The 21,027-nt window shown below is 45.6% G+C and overlaps 2 protein-coding genes across 11 annotated transcripts in view; one reads left to right on the top strand and one right to left on the bottom strand.

The window, feature by feature from the left end:
* GALNT9 (polypeptide N-acetylgalactosaminyltransferase 9) overlaps positions 1-4,969 on the top strand; it is a 439,027-nt gene extending 434,058 nt beyond the window's left edge. For 7 of the 10 annotated variants that reach the window (XM_090120751.1, XM_090120750.1, XM_090120747.1 and 4 more), the window contains 2 exons: positions 134-268; positions 4,396-4,969. The gene's annotated coding sequence lies outside the window, so the exon portion shown is untranslated. The remainder of the gene's footprint in view (positions 1-133; positions 269-4,395) is intronic. The other 3 variants (XM_031592751.2, XM_090120748.1, XM_090120746.1) reach the window with 1 other exon arrangement.
* Positions 4,970-5,983: 1,014 nt separating this feature from the next.
* Positions 5,984-21,006, bottom strand: NOC4L (nucleolar complex associated 4 homolog). The gene is made up of 15 exons (XM_031592749.2): positions 20,894-21,006; positions 20,693-20,813; positions 20,490-20,596; positions 20,204-20,308; positions 19,626-19,775; positions 18,958-19,057; positions 18,198-18,232; positions 18,047-18,097; positions 17,407-17,518; positions 16,742-16,802; positions 16,086-16,196; positions 14,605-14,768; positions 14,371-14,453; positions 13,358-13,471; positions 5,984-13,056 (listed from the first exon to the last, which is right to left on the bottom strand). Exons 1-15 carry the CDS (start codon positions 20,984-20,986, stop codon positions 12,940-12,942), a joined length of 1,524 nt encoding a protein of 507 aa, XP_031448609.2. The 5' UTR covers positions 20,987-21,006; the 3' UTR covers positions 5,984-12,939.
* Positions 21,007-21,027: the final 21 nt, after the last annotated feature.

Raw genomic sequence — 21,027 nt, 5'->3', positions numbered from 1 at the left:
GAAGGATAGTGAAAAGGTCACAACAGAATTACAGGAGAAACTTGTCCAGAGATCACAGGCACAAGCTGTTTTCAGAGCAATTTTTCCAGACAAAACATAATCAAAGACAACAACAACATTTTGCCTTTTACAGAAAAGGCCATGTAGGATTTCAGTGCATCAGCTCAGCCTGGAGGACAAGAGGACACAGACCCTCAGCGCAAGGAGAGCCCTTCCCCATCAGCTCCTTGTGACTGCTCCATTGATGGTGGCACTGAGTGCAGTGGAGGTACGGCCTGGGATCCTGCCAAGATCTGATGCTACAAATTATATGCATTATTCCTCTCCTTGCTTCATTTGATGTACAGTAAAAAGACAAATATGACAAGCCTGAAAACAGAGAGAGGGACTGAGGTGGTTCGCAATATGAGCCATTTGTATTGCTGTATCAGAAATAACTAATTAAGCCATGATGTAAGTAGCACAAGCTCTCTGTGCGGCTCTGCAATACCAGTTATCTGCCTCAGCGATTTCCAAAGCAATCATGGGCTTCTGTTGGTTGCCAAAGAATTTCTCTTGCTTGAAAATCAGCATTCAGCTAATCCATCAGTGATTCCCGTGGCACAGTGACTGAACGATCGGACGAGCTCCGTGCCTTCTGGACGGGAGTAGGGATGTGGCTGCAGAGCAGTACAGCTGGTGATGATGCTCTCTTCTCCCAAAGCAGCTTTTCTGTGGGGTTCTGTTTGAGACATGGACCTTGGCTCATAGCATGCAAGCTAAGGCAGGGCTTTGTTCTCTTGGGCACAGATCAGAGAATTACAGGATGGCTTGGGTTGGAAGGGATCTTAGTGATCATGCAGTTCCAAGCCCTTGCCAGGGGCAAGGTTGCCCACCTACTAGAGCAGGCTGCAATGGGCCCCATCCATATAGGATGGAAAAGCACACACTGCCTTTATTCTCTTTAACTGTTAAAAGCCATTTTTGTAATTGACTTACAACTGCGTCATGTAAGAGTTTTAACATCATTGCAAATAATTATGACATATGATTAGATAAGCAGTTGAAAAGCTTGGGGGGGTGTGAATCATTGCATTTCTTAATAGTGCTCTCTCACTTATCTTTGTGCTTTATTTATTATGATACTGTCCTTGACAACTTAATAAATTTTTTTTCAGAGGGAAATCTTTTTAATTAGCTAACTTCTGTGAGCTTTTGCCATAACCTTTCAGCCAGGATCCAAGGCAGAACTGGTAATCTAAATGACTAGGCTTGGTTAATTCCATTACTTTAGATCAGTTTCTAGTCTGAAAACTTGTGTGGCAGGAGCATGATGATCTGCCTTTAAAAGGCTGAGGGAATTAAATCTCCCTGTCCTTCCTCTGAAGGGAAGGGCGCAGGTTTATGTTTTGCTGTGTTCCTTGGCTGACAGGAGATTACACCAAGCTGAAAAGAAGGGCCTGGGCTTTAGCCTTGTGTATACATTTCTTTTAAAGAAATGGCAAATTAAAAGTAATGACTTGGGCATCGCATGTTTGCACTTTCTGCTGGCTGTAATAAATCTCTACACTGAACTGTCGGCCGTGTTAAATCACCACAGAGGAGCTTGTCCTTGTTCTTGCTACCGAGACAATAGGATTTTAACAAACAGTGTCTTTGATTAGGTCCTGCAGAAAAACGAAGGCTAACAGAGTAGTTGGAGCTGTCAGGGATTCAGCCAGAATCCTTGCAAGTCACCGTGACAGCAGAAGTGCTCACAGGCACACCTGAAAACTGACAGCAGGCTTTGGTTGTTGGGGGAGAACCCCTCAGACCCCACCAGACACAATCTGTAGAAAGCACTGAGGTGATAGGTTTCTGTTGCTTTTTCTTTCCTTTTTTTTTTTCTTTAAAGTTACCTTTGTACAATCATCTAGGTCAGCTGGTGATTTAAGCCATATGTGCTGTGATGGCTGCAGTCATGCCTGCTGCTGCCAGGTCTGCAGGTTGGCTCCCGAAGGCTGCGTGCAGATGTCGAATGCAGGCACACACCGTGTGCAGCTGTGCCATCCTGTCCTGAAATAGAAGTCTTAAATATGATGACTTGAGTGTGGGTAGACAATATGATGAGAGCCCAGATAGATAACATGCTTATTTTGATAAGTGGAGTCCTGTTCCTTGGAAGAAGCAGCAAACAACTCACAAGAAAAGAAGTAACCCAGGAAAATGAGACATGACGGGTTGAGCTGGTGGATGAGCAGTGATGATAGCACTGAAACAGATCTGCAAAATGCACTTGGACTTAATTTTAAAGATTCTTAATATTCTCCTGAGATCTGTAAAAGTCTCCAGGATAGACTTTACACCACTTAATATGATTATTTATGTTCTGGCCACAGACAAAAGGGCTGGAGGATGGGGCCAGTACTTCAAGTGAAAGAAATCCTCAAAATAAAAGCGAGCAAAGAAACCTGGGCTCTTTTTGCTTTGGAATAATGACTGTCCCGACGGGATAATTAATTTCTCTTAGAGGAGCTCGTTATTTTTCAAAGATATTATACTTATGCAGATTTAACTGTAGAAATATTATATTGTTGTAATTTCTCCAGTGTGATGTAGCTCTAATTACTCACAGCTCAGAGCATGAAAAGGAAATAAAAGATGAACAGCACATTAATTCTTATTTTTAAAGCAAAGAAGAAAAGCAGAGCCTTGTCAGAGGCGGGGAGCCCTGGTACAGATCACACAGAGGATCTGCACCAGCACAGTTTCTCCCAGGGGGACGTTGCCATAGGTGAGCAACAGCCTGCAAAGAATGCTGGGGAATCTTTGCACAAGATACAGCAGGATGAAAGAAGCATGGCCTTCAGCATCTGCTACTGAGCACAAAGCCAACGTGCTGTGCTTCTGTCACCTCTTTCTTGGGAACAGCTCAACCACTGCCACCTGCCCAAAGCACACACCTTACTGCAGCTGCTTGCGTGAACTTAACACAGCAGGGAGAGCTCTGTGTGGACCAGGCAATGCTGGAGCCAGTTTCCTCTGCAGTTTGCCCCACTGGAGTTGCAGTGTGCCTACAGCAAACCCCTGCTGTGGAGAGAAGAAATCCAGCAAACCTCACTCTTGGACGTGCCCAGCTGTATTGAATCACAGAATCACAGAATCACAGAATGACCTGGGTTGGAGGGGACCTCAAGGATCATGCTGGGAAGAGCCTGCAGTGGTTGCAGTCCAAAGCAGTACCAAAACATCCATCCATCAAGTTAGCTCTAGGACAGCAGTTATGGAGGGTTATCCATGTGCTGGTCATCGAGGGGTGATGGGATGCTGACAGATCCCTGTGTTGACGAGAGCTGCGGTGTGTTTGTCAGACTTAGGGAAATGAGATGCACTTTGTGCCAGGATTTCCAAATCTGCCATCTTGCTTTCACATAATGAGCATCAAAAGATTCTTCATGGGAATAGTTCTTTTCTCTCAGCCATGCAACCTTTAAAAATACTGCTGCTACCAATGGAGCCTTCCCTTAGCACTTGAGCACTGTCTGCTCTGTCTTCTGGTCTCCTGCATAACCATTCCAGGTTCAGGTCCTGAGGATACAGGACTGAACAAAAGCAGCCAGCTGCCTACCTTGCTTCTGACTGATTGCCTCCATCCCCCTCCACTGCCAAGAAGGGACATGACAAAGATGCTGCCCAGCTTCTTTGTCGTGTGCCTCGGCACCCCACCAGGCATAGGCACAAGGCCATGTAGCTTCCATCACCTGCCTGACCTTTAGATGCAAGTGTCTCAAACACTGGGGAGTGGAAAAGGCTGCTTTGTCAAAAGCAGGCATTGCCTTCATCTGCAGGAGCTGAAGGAGCATTCATTAGGCATGTTAGGCATACTACCAAAATTTAAGAATTGGATTCATAGCTTCTCTGTTTCCCATAAATAAGCCTCAGCTGCTACATGATTGGAAAAATCCTTTCTCTGAGACCCTAAGGCTGGTACCACACAAAGCTCTTTCCCTTCCTTCCTCCCACCCTCAGTCCTCCAGCAGATACATACCTCAACTTAAGGAAAAATGTTTCATTTTAATTAAGTTGAGGGATATCTTTGTGGTAAGTGGAGACAGCAGGTACCTGCTCACCAACCATACGTGCAAATGGCTTGACAGATCTGAAATAACAGTGCAAGGAGGAACTGAAGGTTTTACGGGGGAAATTATTATTGTCAGTGTTTTATGGAGGAAATAACCCCCTAGAACGTATTTTAAGGTAGTAGTTTAGACAGGAGCATGATAACATCATAAACCATAAGAGGAAAACTTGAGGCATTCAAAAACATCAGGGGAAAAATGAGAGTGAAATACTGCCATTTCACTTCTCCTGGTTATTTGTTGTCTTAAATGATACTTGTGCTTATGTTTGTAAATATATTTCTTTAATTCTTTTTAGATAACATCTACAACTGGGAGAGCTTACAGCACCACTGTGTTAAAGAACAAAGAAGGCCATGACTGTTCCCAGGCAGCAGCCAGAGCGTGCAGGCAAGTGTGGCACAGCCAGAAGGGATGCAGGCATTCCCAGCGTAAGAGGACAAGCCTGAAAGTAAGTCTGAAATATATTTTCACTTTTTTGAAAATATGATGAACATTCGCCATTCTTCTGAGGCTCTAGTTCAGCATTTTTACTGCACATCACTCACCTGTACAAAGACAAGTGGGTCTCTCCCTGGAGAACAGATTCCCAGGTGCTGTGCTGTAGCCTGGATGCTGAGCTCAGTAGGGCTCTGCTTATTTCCACCATTTTCCAGCACTATTTAAGAAGGGTGTCTGCAGCAGAGCACCTCCCAGGGTATTCTCACATGAGAACACCCCTTTCCCAGCAAACTATCAGGGGAGAGCATGAATTATTCTAATGGCTACATCACTTGAGCCAAATCCTCCACCATCTGCTATACATTCTAATTACAAATGCAGAAAACATAATTCGCAATCAAATCACATTCAAAAAAAAAAAAAAAAGAAAATGAGCAATTAAAATGCACATTCTGCCAGGCAAATCCACCTCCTCAGCCAGTGCATCCACCACATCACTTGCCTGTTACAGACAGGGGCTGAATTAGTCCTAGGCCATTGGAGACTTCAGTCCTGCTGGTTTCCCTGACAGCAGCTTCCAGGCTTGATCTTCTCATCTTCCAGGGATGCTCTGCAGCTCCAGCCTGCTGTTGTATTTGTTAGTGGCTTGCTAACCCTCAGGGTGATTTTTTTTTGAGGGATAAGTTCACTTTTCCAATGCTTAGACATACCTTGTTGTTTCCTGTGGCCTGCCTCTTCTGGGGTTCTCACAGTGTATGCGTCAAGAAAAGCTTCAGTGTTTCAGAGCAACATGCAGCGATTGATGGTGACACATTTGCCAGAAAACACCCCAGGCTGAATTCATCTTTGGTGCAGCGCTGCTGCACTTAGCAAACTTATCATCCTCTTTGTAACATTCATTTTGAAATGTGCATTAACATTCAAGCATCGTTTATACACTGTAAGTAATCCAACCCTACCGAGGGCTTTTCTCACATGTTCAAAAAAAGTCTCCTGGAAACACAGCCATGAGGAAGAGTTGGAGCCCAGAGGGATATATGGAGAAGGGAGGCTTTGCTGGGAGCTGGGGAAGCCTGCAGCTGCTGTGCTTTCCCCATGAGATGGAGGACAGACAGCTCTGCCCAACAGACACTGATGCTTTTAGGCAGCCCAAAAGCACATCGTGTCCAGCCCTGGGAATCAGGGTCAGCACCCTGCAGTGGCTCAGAGCAGAGGGAGGAAACTTTGCTTGGCTAATTCAAAGGAAAACTTTGCTCGAGGGATTTAAAGCTCTGCCTCTGAAGCACCTGCAGCCCCTTTTCATATGGCACACTCCCACTCCTGTGTGGGTGGAGAAAAACTCCTCTGAGGCAGCACTGCAGTCTCCCTCTGATCTTCCTTCCTGCCTGTCCCTGCTCAGAGTCTTTAAAGTCTCTCTTTTTGGCAACAGCAGGTTCCATGCTGGAGCTCAGGGGACACACAGCAGGCAGTTCCTGCTGTCCCTTGTCCATAGCAGTGCTGTACAGCACAGCCAGCGTGCAGGGCAGCACTGAGGGCCTTACATACATACAACTGACTCCTATTGCATCCTTTTGTCTTGAAAGTATATGTCATCTTACCACAGGTTAAGAGCTTACATCTAAACCTGACCCTACTGCTCGATGTCGGCACTCAGAGGCAAACACTCAAAAGCTAGTTTTCACTTCTGGTGCTTCAGCTGTAAATGATTTCTCATTTTTCCTCTAAAAGGCTGCTCAGGTAATCCTCCCCCACCTGCCTCTCAGAGTTGCTCCCAGAGATCCTCATTGGCAAGGGGAACACAAGGCACCTGTACCTCCTCGGAAACATTTCAAGGCTTCACAACAGTTTAACAATATCTTACAGCAAAGCAGCAGATGGGATTCTGGACTGATCAATACCCTAAGTAGAGCCAAGTGCTGGATCACTGATCTGAACTGAAAGAATAAATGGTGAATCAAGGGAATACACAAGTACCATCAGTTCTGTAAGGCAATAGCAGTGCTGTGTTCTGTGAGCTCTCTGCTTCCCAGACTTGTGAAGTTCCTGCACTGTGAGCTCAGCATGTTCCAGCAGGGAGGCATTTCTCTCCCTGCACCAGCCCAGCTGCCATGCCTAAGGACCAATCCCAGTCCTGCTTACTGTTGGTATTTTGTTTAAGCTATTTGGGGATTATAAAAGCCAAACAAAGCACATGCAACAAGTTATAAATTCAAAGGAGATCTTTTTAAGTGCCCAACAGCAGCTAACTGTAGTTGTGGTTATTATGCAGAGACAGACATAAAACTATAAAGCGAATCAACATGTTTTATCGCAGTCATTCGACAGCATGCCAAGTCCATGCAGCTTAGCTATTACCTTTCTACAGCTTGCAGAGATTTACCATAGTTTCAGCTTAATCTGGAATTTTATTAGGTATTTATTTTAATCTCACTTTGATAACGGCACTCCAAACAGTGATAAAACAAAGGAAGATCATATTTAGACACAGCAATGATGAATAATGTTAGAAACACCTAAAGCAGAAACAGAATCCAGCTATCTGTTCTATTTTGCTGTACTCAGTGGAAACCATCGAGAGAGCCTTTATGAAGCATTCTATGAGTGATAAAGGCATAGCTCCTACTGGCGGCAGAGATGAGTGCTTAATTGGATGTTCCCTGTCCTTGTTGCTTATCCATATGAACATTTCTCACCCATCACTGGTTTGAAAGCTAGCAGAGGCTACAAGGCCACCTTTTCTGAGCCCATGACTGAGTACCAGGCACTAATCTGGCTATGCAAACTCCTCCATACATTTTGCCCAGGTGCAGTGCTTGTTCCAGCAAGACAAACCTCCTGCATCGTGAGCTCTTACTCTCTTATTTATATGAAGAGAATCTGGGATTCTTTTCTGAGACCAAACAACCTCAGTGCTCCCTGGATCACCATGGTGGGGCTGATGCTAGGAACACACCACTTTTCTCTCTGATCATCTTTTAGGTTCAAACAGGAGTTATTTAATCTGTTCTTCTCCGTGACCATGCATGCTGCTGGTTCAAAAAGCAGATTTTTCTACAGCCTTGTAACAAGGAGATAAGAGACCGGCAGCAGATAAAACTACTGAATAGCAATTGTCTGCTTCACCGACTGCAAGAGCATGAAGGGCAGCAGCTCCATTGAAACAAGGGATGAGCATGGGATGCAGCTGTTCTCAGGGGTGGTGGTGCTACAGGGAGAGCCATGCAGGAGGCTCCCAGCAGAGCAGCCATGCTGGCTGCTGAGGATCAGCTTATCCTCTTCTCCACCACGTCTTGATCTCTGCAGGTTACACCATAACAGACTGCCAGGACTACAGCCTCAAGCATAAGTTACCAATGACAGCAGCACCCCCAAGAAGGAGGACCTGGAGCTGCAGCCTCCCACTCTTTGGCACAAAAATTGGAGAGGATTTTTGCTGGACAAACAATCCCTGCTGTATGAAAACATGAAATTTATTTCAAAAGTATGAAATAAAGTTTTTCCTAAAACCAAGCCATAAATCTGTGGGCACACCGCAATAGAATGAAAGCTCTCATCAATATTTATACTTAGCTCCTCAAAGAACACAGGAGCTCATTTACTAAATATCTTTGAGAAAACAAGCCTTCAGCCAGACACAGGCCAAAGGAAGCATTTTAGCCAGGCAGGATGCTTCAGGAATCATCTTAATAAGGAAAAAGCTCCACGGGAGAGCACCGTTTCTCAAAGCTGCCCACTATTGCTTCACACATGATGCACCAAGTGCAGGACCCCAGGCTCTGGGAAAGGATGCACCAGCAGGGGATCTGTCTGCAGATCCATTCCAGCTCCTGTTGGCTTTGGTGAGGCTTGGAGCCATCCCACAGAAATGTCAGGTATCATTAATATATCAAACACAAGATCAGCATACACCAGCCCTTGGATCTAGCTAAACAGAGCTAATGGAAGCCACTCCATGAGGCCCCATGGTGCATAACCAGCAGCCATCCCCATGGCCTGCACACAGGCTGGCAGGTGGGTCACATCCTGCATCAACAGGTAGAAACCTGGCTCTTCATCACGACTAGATCATGAGACCAAATGCCCTCCAGGTGGGAGCTGCAGTTTTCATCAAGTCTGTTTCCAGCACAGCAGCACATGGCATCTCCTGTATCCTGCTGCAATAATTGAAACGTAAATCCTCACTCTCCCAATCTGCAGGAAATTGATACAGGCAAAAGGCAGGTGATGATTCATTCACTTGCTATCTCAGAGCCCAACGCTCTTTCCCTGAGAGCAGCACAGGAATGCACCTTGCCACCCACCTAAACATTTGATAAAAGTTAAATACAACTACCTGTGATTGATGCCTCTCCTCACATATGCACTCCAGCCACAATCTGGATAATGTGTAGCGTTATTAAAGCATCAATTATCTTCAGCACAAGTGGAGCTACGTTAACAGGGCTGCAGTCTGTTCATTTTGATAAGGTTTTCTCCGTTCATTTATCAACAAAATGGGGACACCAGCAGGGCAGGGCTCCTGCAGGGTTTAACTCTGCTGGGATGGAGTTAACAATCGCATCCTCTGTAAGTGTGTCTGTCAACAACAACACCCTGATTGAGAGGGTTTATTTCTCAGGAATTTGGCACGGCAGCCTGTGAAGAGCCAGTGTTCATCTCTGACAGACACTCCAGCTGTAAGAACGGGGTGAGCTCACTGGGTTGCAGTGTGGTGCCAGTGCCTGACCAATAGCTCCAGATCCCCAGGCAGAAGGGTCAGAGACACCAGGCTGAGCAGCTGGTGTTCCCAAACAGCTCAGGTTCTGCTCCTCTCCTGTGCATACAGGATGGTGGCTGAGAAACCACGGGGAAGCAAGGCAGTTACCTCTGAAGCCATTCACTGACCACATCCCCGTTCACCAGCTCTGAAGAGAAGGTTCTCTCTGCTGTTTCTCTCTTCTGGCTCTAATAGTTGTGGTTCTCTCTCCTTTCCAAGCCTGGGGACAAGGCTACAAAACTACAGAAAAGCAGTTCCTTTTAGTTACAGACCTAAAAGTTCCTTCATAAACTACACCCAAATAGACAATTAATTGGCTTATTAATAGCAGAAAATCCCCAAGTCCAGTTAATGAATATTGACTGTGATAGTGCTGGAGAAGGCTGGTGTCAGTCAAACTGATGTCTGGTAGTCCTCCTTTGTCTGAACAGGGCTGTAAATTAAACAATAGCTCATTTGTTTTTCAAAACTAGGCAGCAGAAAGATGGTCCCAGCTGCACTGCAGTGCTAGGAGACTAATGCTAATAGCAGCTGGTCATCAAGGCCAAGCACTCCCTACTGGTTGGCTTTCTGAGTACTTGTGAGCCTGTGGGTCTGGCCCTCTTGAAGCTAAAGCAGGGTTTGTCAGCTCACTGTCCAGCCCCTGTACACTGAGAGGAGCAGCAGCCACTGACCCTCAGCCCACCCAGAGCTCCACGGAGCAGAGGAGGACTCCCATTTGGCTAAGAAGACGGGCAGGGATTCCTGTTGGACACTTCCAAATACCCACCAGGGATGTCCAAATGTGTGGTGTGAAATGCTATTTTTACAGGCAAATCTAATTTCTTAGGAGGCCACAGGCAGCCTGTAGCCAAGCCTTCTTATGTCCCCCTGTGCTGGAAGAGGACAGGTGAGCACTGACTGCCCGAGTAGATAGCCCTGTATTCAGAGCAAGCCTGCACCAATCTCCAGCTGCATTTGCACTTTTCCATCTGTTTACAGTCGCTTCCCTCTATCCCCCAATGAATATCTCAAAAGAAAAATCCAAGCTGATTAACACAAACACCGTGGTCACCTGAACCTTAAACCCACATGATAAATCTCATCATGCTCCTGATGAGCAGTGTCACCTTTTACCTCTGGGCTAGGATGACTTTAAACAGCTTTTAAATGAATGAAAGCTCAGAGAAATAAACCAAAGGCAGTCCACTGCAAACTGGAGACCTTATCACTGTCCCCTGGTGGGGGAATGAGGCAGTAACAGAGCAGGGAGGCAGCTACGTCAGTGTTTTCATAAAACCACACTTTCTGCTCACTGAAATAACAACAGAAACAAAACACAACAGCTCTGTCTCCCTCCCTGCATCTGATAACAATCAAATAATAACAGGAGTGACTTCTGCGCTCTGTGCCTGGTACTTCAGCCTGGACTTCCAGTTAATACACGCTATGATTAAAGCATCTATAATCTGCAGTCCGTGGAGACCTGTAGAGCACAGCAGCAGCGGGTGTGCAGCCTGATAAGGGTTGTTCGCTCTGTGCAGATGAAACTTTCAATATTTATAACTGCTGATTTTTTTTTATCCTGATACCTCCTATTGAGGGGAAGAGGGTGAAAGTTTAAAGATAAAAGCTTGTTGAAAGACCAGGTGGAATGTTTTCCTAAGGACAAGCAGAGGCTTACAGCTCTCTTCTCCAAGGAGGTTTAAGGACATTGCTTGGGGATGTGCAGCATCAGAGACTGCGGATGAAGTCTTTGGACTTGTGTAAAAGCCATCCAGGGTTTAAGCTGTCAACTCCACTGAGAAAGAGCTTAACCCTCCTTCCAGATACAAGAACCAAAGAAAACTCCCACATTTTCCATATCATGAGACTGTGACTGCCCGCTGCCCAAACAGTTTAATATTTATGTATTAAAAAAGAATCCCAACACTCCCATAGTGTCAGTACTATGGAAGATATGAATGACATTGTCCATCAGTAATTTCAGCAAAACAGAAAGATGCAGAGAAAGGCATTCAACGTACACACATTTCTATGGTACACCATTTCATTTAAATGATGATACACATATATATGCATGTCCTTTAAATGTAGTTACATGATCTGCATTTCTGCAGAGTAAGAGCACTTAGATATTTAATAAACACAGAAACACAGCACAGATATAAGGAGACACATTTTAAAGCTGAAACAGGTTGGGTGAACCTGAGCTGAGATATCTCAAGCTGTAAGTTATCATCTCAGCTAATCTGTCTTCCTACCACACTAAATGGGAAAGCAGGCTGGCCAGGGAGGAGAATGCCGTGCTTTTTCACAAGAACTTTTTCAGGTTCTTTAAAAAAAAAAAAAGGGGGGGAAGAAAAAAAAGTCCTGAAAACATCTCATCAGAGTTAAAAAGTACCAGAGGAAAAGGAAAAGAGGCAGAGCTCTTGTTTGTCTTGTTTAGAAAGCATGAAGACAACTGGATGAAGAAAACATAACACAGTGTGCCTGACAGCTACGGATTTTCCTGATTTAAACAGATTTGTCTGCCAGAAATGAGCTTTCTTGGCCTAGCTCCCTCCACAAAACATGATTTCAAAGCAGAGTTGAAGCCTAATGAGATAACAATAAGTCGGTGAAAATAATTAGAAAAATGGTCCTGAGTGAGTTCATCTGCATTCTTAACAAGGAGTTTACCTCAAACCAAGGCAGAGCACTTAACACCTTGGAAAACACTATCAGAAGGAATTTCTGCATGACTTCCGGAACGTATGAAAAATCCAAATTAACAAAGCCATTCTAATATCAGTGGGGTAGTTAAAACTTAATTAGCACCTGCATACATACTGGCCACAGCTTCTGCAGTGTCTGCAGGTTGTGAGCAAAACTACATTAAGCTGCTTATCATTCTGAAGCAAAAAATCAAGGATTAAACTACTTTCCACTGCACATCAGTTGGCCGCCCTACACAGTCACCATGATTATGCTCATTTCCAAAGCTCGTGACTATTTTGAACTAAGAAACATTACAGCATGAGATGAACGTACATGAAGGAACATCAGCAACACATCATACATGGAATTACTGAGCATCATCTGAGAGATAGTTTTTGACAAACCTTTCCGTGTATCAACATGGGCATGTTAAGACCACTGTATAGAAGCTAAATCATCTCCCTGAAGTGAGTTTAAAAGTAAATATATTAAAAAATGTATAATTAGAATATGATGTTTACAGTTACCTACTGAGGTCACTCACTAAAAAATGGTTGCTGGCTCTTGTATGAAATGAACACATCTGAGACACAGAAGCAAGACCACCCTTCCCCTCAGACCCTCTGAGTGGCAGCAAGGCACCGTCAGTGCAGTCGCTGATCTCAGCCAGCACCTGAGAAAAGGGCTGGGATCCCAACAGTGAACAAGTCCAGAAAACATTACTCTGAGGGGAAACCCCTCCAAAACACCAGGCAGCAATAAGCAAGCATGGGACATGAGGAACAACGAAAGAAAGTCCATACATAGATACTGGAAAAGGTCACTGAAGAAGGCCACTCCTTTCGAAGGCAGTCCAGCTTTCACCACTTAGATATTTCAAAGGCAGAATTGTCCAGCAAAACACGTGAGTTTTGTGCAGGTCCTTAAGATCCGTGTGCTGTGCAGATGTGTTTTTAAGAGATCTCATCAATCTAAAGCAAAGTGTTCTGCAAAGATATCATTTTTCTTCCCAAACAAACCTCGTACTTGCTCAAATTCCAGCGGCACATTAGCAGATGTTTTCTTTATTTCTTTGTCAAAAAGCTACAAAAAGAGAAAATGTTGACAAAATTCAGTACAAGCCCTTTACCATGGCTGATACCAATGCTCACTCTAACATAAAAGATGCAACAATAAACTTTTTAAATACAAGCCAGTCCTGCCACTACTACTGCCAAATGCTCCGCCATTGAACTGACATCTTCCCCTTTTCCCTGGCTGTAGGTAAGCAAAAGTCTGCCTAGCTCCTTCCTCAGCAAGGCTGATGACCAGGACATGCCTACTGCATTCAGGAAGCAGTCTCCCTTCCTCGTTAGAATCATTCACAAAAGCAGAGCAACGCTACCTCAGAAGCTGAGAGCTCCAAGAGCCCTGATATGTCATCCTCTATTTCAGACAGCGACTGGTTGAGGATACCAGCTGCCTGGGCCACATCTGGGTGATAATGGTTTTGTAGAGACTGCAAGATAAAGAAGAAAAGGTCTAATGAGCACAAGGTAACACACATCCATCTGGCTTCCCACACAGGGAACAATCAATCTAACAAACCCTTTGGTCATGAATATTAATTCTGGCAAAAGAGGCAAGTCTGCTGTACCAGGTTACTACACAGCTTCAAGAAATACAGATTTTAGCCATGCTTGAAACATATTAAAGCACCCTTTCACCAGGTTCACATTCAGCCCAAGACAGATGGATTCCTCCACTGGCCACAGCTACTACAGTGCACACCTCGATCCTGTTACCTCCCAGAGCCCTGATGCTACATCTGAGCTCCTGCTCTCCAGCAACACCCACCTTGCACAAAATCCTTGTAGCACTTACATGGAATGTGATAATCCTGCCACTAAGGTTTTAGAGTAACCAAGTAGTAATTTAACTAATTTCAGCCTTCATACAGCATCCTACAAATGTTCCAGGTTAAAAGTGAACAGTGCAATCTTCTCCAGCATTTTAAAAGTCATTTCTACAGGTTGACCTATCTGTACTCGGTTTCCACAGTACTCATCATGCTCTTCTCTCCCCTCCAAAGCAAATAAAATGCCTCATACGTTTGCCACTATTTACTCTGTTTCAGCTATTGACAGCCCACTTTCCAGCTGCATGGTCAGACGTGTACTCACAAGACTCCTACTAATTAGCAGGCACTAGTTGTCATGTGTGTAAAATCTTTTGCCTCTTACACTAAGGATGGAAAAGGATGCAAAGTAAAAAAGTAGCCATAAATTCATCTCATTTACAAGACATGTGTCAGCAGGTTCATGGAAGTGATGCTGCTGACTGCCACGCTGTGTCAGGAAAGCAGCAAGGGGGGAAAAGGCTGTACCATATACACATGTTCCTTGTAAGATGACATACCTGGATCTCCCAGAGAGAGCTCTCCAAAGCCCTGCTCTCAGATGGCTCCTCCTGCTCCATGATATACGGATCTTCTGACAAATCTAAGGAAAGAGATACAGAGCTAATACCTCCTGTGATGTCCATAACGCCAAAGGGAACACAGGGAACCAGCTGGGGCCGGGATCTCTCCAGGGATCCTGCTCTTCACGATGCCTAAAGGTGTATTACAGAAGTCCCCCCTTTCCCTCTTACCTTGTGGCCCATTTGGTCTGTGCATCAGCACTTTGCAGGCCGGGTGCCTCCGAAAGAGATTACAGATGAAGGGAATGACCATGAGCAGAGCCTCGGGAGGAGCAGTGAGGGCCAGCCGGGACAGGCGCTTTATGAATGCTGCCACCAGGTATGCTGGCAAGTGACTGTAGGGAAAGAAGAAGAAACCAGCAAGTCAGAGTTCCAGCAAGTGAACCAACACACTCATCAACCCAGACAGCATGTCAGGTTAAGGACCAGTGGGATTCTTCAGCTTTTTGGACTGTGAAGTGAAATGGAACTATACAGCAAAGAATCATGATTTCAAGCAGTTACAAAGGGTCTTGTGTGCTGTCTGGAACAAATCTGGGGGCATTTCCATTCAGTGCATGAATAATCTCAGATCAGTTTGTGATTCAACCCAGACACATGGCACTACTCCAACACTTGCTGCAGCCAAGCACAGCTCTTGTACACGGTCATTCACACTGCTGTCTTTATTCAGTCATTTTATAAACTTCTGAGTGCTTGGCCAGGCAACCTTAATTATATTTTTCTAATGTAGTTCTGTGGGTTTAATTAATACATGTGCCATGGTGTTAAATTTACATAATACTTCCAGGACTAGAGCAAGCAGTGCAGCTGGTAATGGGAACATAAAGCTGCTGGAACGTAAATGTGCAGAATAGTTCTCTTTTATGGTAGAAATGCAAATTTTTAACAGCAATCAGCTCATGTAGGCACGTTCTTCAGGTCAGCAGAGCTGGGATGAAAGATGACAATTTTCAGCCACTCAGCCTCCAGCCTTAGGACTCACTACACCTGCAAGGCTCAGCAAAGCCACCCCAAGGTACAACCATCTGCCACGTCTTGTTACTTTCTCCGGAGAACACTATGAATACAAGGGGGATGATATTAAATATCATGTGCTGAGCATTATTCTTGGTTTATTTTACAACATATGATGGCAACTATATGACCAGCTGCATATCTAGTTTCTTCCCTGGGCATGATGACAGCATCGAGACAGAGTGTCAAATGCTTTATATTTCAATATTACACGTCTGCAAAAAGGTCATCAATTTCTCAACAGATTTATGATACTGCATCTATAAAAAGCCTGCAAATGTTCCTTTTCCATATTCATAAAGACAGAGAGAAAAATCATCACTTTCAGCCAAACTGGAATACAGATCAAAATACATCCATAATGATTTGCCGATCAAACTCAGATAATGAACTGCATTTTTACTCTCTGAAACTAGACAGATGTGTGGTGCATCTTCAAAAACATCACATGAAGAATTACACAGCACTGCAGTAACACTCTTGGATTCAGATTTCTCAATAAGAAAACAAATTTAATTCAGCAGCCACTCTGAATACATTAAATCCAGACATGGGAGACTGTTCAAGAACGGATTCTGGCCAACAGGAAAGTAGGAGCAAAAGGCATGTGTGCATATAATAGAGGTTCTACTTACGATGAAGACAAAAACAGATCAGCCAAATGGAAGAAGCGGGCTCGGTACTTCACGTGATATATAGAAGGGTCCAGAAGGCTGTACAGCTTTTTGTAAAAGTCAGGGTATTCCCTATTGAAAAGGCAGAAAGGAAGAAGACAACATCCTTTGCTGATAAGTGACGTACAGCAGGACCACGCTGTGTCTATAAATGCCTCTGTGTGTTCCTCATAAACCACCCCAGGCTACTGCTGTGCTGTGGGTGACTGTTGAGCTTTCTTGGGTTTGTCTTCACAGCCACCACTTGAAATCAAGCTGTAAGGTGAACTTCTGGCTGGTGCAGTGCCCAGCTGTTCTGGAGATGTGAAAACACATCCACTGACTGCAAGTGGCACAGGATCCAAAGACTACAGTTCTGCTACACTATCAGATCAATGGAAATTGATTTCCAAGAGCTGAGCAACCATAGTCTGGAGAAGAGGGTATTTAGGCTCAGCTGACAAAAAAGCCAAGCTGTCAGAACAGCTCAGCATCCAAACAGCTCAGCTTCTTGGGCAGAGCTTGGCTTCCTCACAGCCAAAGCCTGAAGATGTGGAGAATTCTTTTCAGTTCTGTTTACATGAAGATGTAAATGCAGACACCCATGTCCCTTTAAACAATGTGCTCCTTTTACTTACAGATTATGCTGATGAATCAGAATAAATAATCCATTTAAGGCTAGAAGACTAATTGCTCCACCTGTAAGAAAGCAGGCATCTATCAGTACAATAGATAGATAGATAAAATGATCAGCTATGACCTGTTTCATTATTAAACCTTCCTGGAAGTAGCATAAAACCAACAGTGTCTGTAAGTAGAGGCAGGGTGATGGCTGTAAGGTGACAGAAGCTCAGCCAAAACCTTCCTGAGGATCACAGGTTACTTGCATAGATTAAAATGTACTTTAGAAGAACAGGCAGACACAAACATTCTGCTTTAATTTCCCAGGAAAGCTACAGTGGCAAGGAAAAGACCTCAGAAAGGCCATTTCTGAAGGAAACCACACATCTTGTTTCTGGATACAGCACAGGAATCAGCAGTGATGCCGGAACTGTGTCAAAAAGAAATCATTCCAGTATTCAACTCTTTCCAAATTCAAAAATATAGTCTTCCTAACATATAACAACCAACAAACATTAACAGATACAGGTAAATGCATCTCACTTTTGGGGACAACAAAACTCACCCCAGTCCCTTAGCTTCATCCCACCTAAAGCTGCGGTGTTGCATCCAGCAGCCCTCCTAAGTACGTATTTACTGTGCTGCAGAGCCACACAAAGGCTAGAAGCCAGTTTTTGCTCACCTACTCCATAGGCCACTGTCAAGAAGTCTATCATGAGAGTGGGCTCGTTCATATGAGGCAGGATGGAGTCATGCAGAATAACAAGAACTTTTTTGTAAAGGCCACTGGGTAGCTGTGAAGGACAAAGCAACACAGTCAAACAATCAAAGCAAGAACTCGAGGAGCAACAGCAACATACAGCTCAAAAAGACAATGTAAGCAAAAGGAAACATGCCAGGACAAAACAGAACAGTTCACAGCAACAAATGGGAGAGCATAGAAGTGACACCTGACAACTGTGTTCATTCTAAGAAGTGGGTGCTCAGCTAGAAGCATCATCACAGCTCAGAAGGAAAAGCAGTAGGAAAGTCACTAGCAAAAAGGCTCGTGAACATTCAGCTCAGAAACATGAGTTGTTATGCTGCAGATAACTCCTCATGGGCAGGCTTGTTTAAGGTGGAGAAAAAGGCTGAGAGTACCATACACGAGGTAATGTTCCTTGCCAGGAGAACAATCCAGCAGAGATGGTGTCTGGGCTGATCTCATCTAATAGCAGAAGCACAGAGGGGTCCTACCAGGAGCACCATGCAAAGGATGGCCGCAGCCTCTAACGATTAGCAACTGGAAGGCAATCCGGATCAGTGACAGAAGTACCACTCACCTGGTGCTTCAGAAAAGTGAGCCACATTCTTTCAAACGCCTGCTTGTGTGCCTTAAAACAGAATTGCAAGTAGTGAGATAAACACAGGGGTGGATACGAAGTTCTACTTTCAGTAGAAAATTGAACTCTGAAGCACCAAACGAAGAGTTACCTGCAGCTTTGACACCTTCCATTCCTTCTGGTTATCTAAGAAGAAAGGTAAAAGGGAGATGGAACTTGAAATGGATGTTAAAAGCAAAAACGATGACTTGTTTTATTTAGTCCTTCAAAACAACCCGTTATTACAAATACCCACATAAAACTTAAAGAATACAAACCCACTCTGATAAAGGAGCAAACCTGTATGCAAGGAAATTTGCATTATATAAGTCAAACTCTTCCCACTTCCCCTAAGCTTAATTGGACACACTGAAAGTAAACGGCACTTTTCTTCCCACGCTGCAGCCTAACAAAATGCAGTGACAGACAAGCTTATGAATTAAGCAGAGCAAAGATCATAAACGTTCCCATGAGACATTAAAGGTCGATGTTTGAGATTTCCCTCTATCAAATGCGTTGGGACACATCAGAATTCAGTTAAAAGCATTCCAACTCAGAAGCATCCCTGTTGCCTCCAGAGCCACCTTCTCGCTGTGTGAGGAGCACTCCTTTCCTGGCTGTTAAGCTGAGACCAGGAGCACAAGGAAAAAGCAGTGCTCCCCAAACCAGGGTCTCTAAAAAATTTGCTCTAGGTTCTTTGCATTGATAAAAAGCTGTGACAGACCTGACTGCAAGTGTTACGTGGATTTTTGTAATGCTACTCAGAATCAATGTGCTCACAGAAGACAATTTTTTGTTAGCAAACACTGACAAAGCCTCTACACAATAAAAATCAGAGATGCGATTTTCCTCTTTGTGTGGAGTTTACTAACCTTGCTTCACCATAAATTTGACCATGTCACGCTCCTTGTTCGGCATGTTAATGGGAGAAATGAGGGAAAATACGTTCTGCTGGTAAAATGGCAGCGGCCTCTATAACACACAAAAAGCAGAGGATCAAGCATGAAGTGAGGTCCACACAGAGGGAAGTCACACTGGGCTTCCACAGTCCCCTATTTCCCAACCACTGAAACGTAGAAGAGGAAAGCTCTGATGGCTGTACTGCATGCTGCTTCTCCATCGCTGCCTTGTCCTGGAGTTTGCTCATTTGCCTAACACAAAACTTGCATCTGAACTGACTCTGATTTAACAGGTGGGTCCAATGAAAGAAAAAAGACTCCTACCACACACCAAAGAGAATTAAACCTTTATGCCCTCAAGCTGCATATCTGAGCAAAACAGAAGCAAGAGCTCTGACTGCGAGGTTCTAATCAACAACGCAGATCTTGAACTATCCCCAATTTCAGACTGCTTTCAGTCTTACACATAATTAACATATGCTACAAACAAACAAAAAAAATCAAATGGGTGCACTTATTACTCCTGCTTCCAAAGTCATTCCACATATCAGTAATTCCTCCCCACTTCACAACCAAGGTGCGTGCTTCAGAGCAACAATGAATTCATCCAGACCCATCCCAGCAGCCCAACTCAGCATTACCTCTTTTGTCTTTTGCATCACTTGCCCAATGCTCTCAGTGACCGCCTTCATGACGAAGTACCGAACGTCGTCGTACTCCATGTATTCTTGGAAGCGAGAGATCAGCAGTGAAGCATCCTCGTGTATGGGAATTAAGCCGTTAACAACCACCTAGCAAGAGGGGGTCATGAAAAGCAAGTCAATTTCTTGCTGTACTGGAGCAGACAGCTGAGAAGGCTGAGGGCAACCCCTGTCTGGTGAGCAGAGCTGTGTCCCTGCCTGCAGTGCTCACCAGCCACTGTGATGGGTGCTTCCAACCCAAATCCCTCACATCACAGGCACCGTAACTTAGAAATGATGCAGCGGCTGAGCCAGGGACCAGGGGCAGCAGCTTATCCCTCTTATCTCCCCCCAGAAATCAGAGCTGATACTTCAGAAATACAAGAATCCAGCCAGGCCCCGCACAAGGCAGCTGCTCCCACACCACCACCCATCCAGGGCAGCACCCTACAGGCATTTCCACCTCTGCAGCCCACATCGCTCTTCTCCATCCCAATCTCCTTGCCTGAAACCTCAGCTCTGCAGGTTCTGCAGCTCACCTTCAGAAGATGGCGAGGAAAAACGCCGCCCTGCCACTGCTGTGCGACCAGCGGGCATTCTGCCTCCACCTCCACGAACTTCATGAGGGTGCAGAGCGACGATTCCTTTAAAACACAGATTAGAAAAAGCACAGCGGCGCTCAGGCCCACAGCGGCTGCTCAGCGCAGGAAGAACGAATCTCTCCCGCGAGCCACGCGGATGCCATCACCGTCCTAAAGGGCCCTGCGGCATCCCGCACCGAGCGGTAACTGCTTCTACCGCACAAACCCGCACCCCGCAGCTCACCTTCACCTCGAAGGAGTCGTGGCCCAGCAGCTCGGACAAGCACTCCACGCAGTCGTTGTAGCGGTGCCTCATCCATATCTTGTATTTATCCTCGGCGCTGCAGATCCCTGGGAGGGAAAGGCGCGGCGCTGACGCTCCCACCCCGCGGCGGTCCCCGGCCCCACGTCCCTGCCCGGCCCCACGTCCTCGCCCTCCCCGCTCACCACTCGGCACGTCCTCCTCCGCCGGCAGGCTGCCGACCATCAGCTCTCCCCGCCGCAGCAGCGCGGCGAACAGCCGGCGGCAGGTCCGCGCGGCGCACAGCGCGTCCTCCTCCTCCTCGGCCTGGGGGAGATCGGGGCCGTGAGTGACGCCCGGTGCCGCCCCGCGCCGCGCTCCCCGCCCCGCCCCGCCGCGCCCCGCACCGCCAGCAGCTCCAGGATCTCGAAGACGCGGTTGGCGTTGCCGCGGTCGCCCAGCACGGCCTCCACGCTGTCGGCGAGATCGGGCCGCGCCATGCTGCGCTGCGGAGCTCCGCCCAGAGCGGGGCCGGAACACG

Source organism: Phasianus colchicus, chromosome 18, assembly GCF_987193195.1.
Source record: "Phasianus colchicus chromosome 18, bPhaCol1.hap1.1, whole genome shotgun sequence".
NCBI lineage: Eukaryota > Metazoa > Chordata > Aves > Galliformes > Phasianidae > Phasianus > Phasianus colchicus.
This window is presented reverse-complemented; position numbering and strand designations above follow the sequence as displayed.

Coding starts and splice junctions, on each gene's coding strand:
- NOC4L (XM_031592749.2), bottom strand. CDS start 20,986: ATGGCGCGGCCCGATCTCGCCGACAGCGTGGAGGCCGTGCTGGGCGAC. Junction 16,197..16,741: donor CTGATTCATCAGCATAATCT/GTAAGTAAAAGG, acceptor CCTTTTCAATAG/GGAATACCCTGACTTTTACA. Junction 13,472..14,370: donor GCTCTCTCTGGGAGATCCAG/GTATGTCATCTT, acceptor TTTATCTTGCAG/TCTCTACAAAACCATTATCA.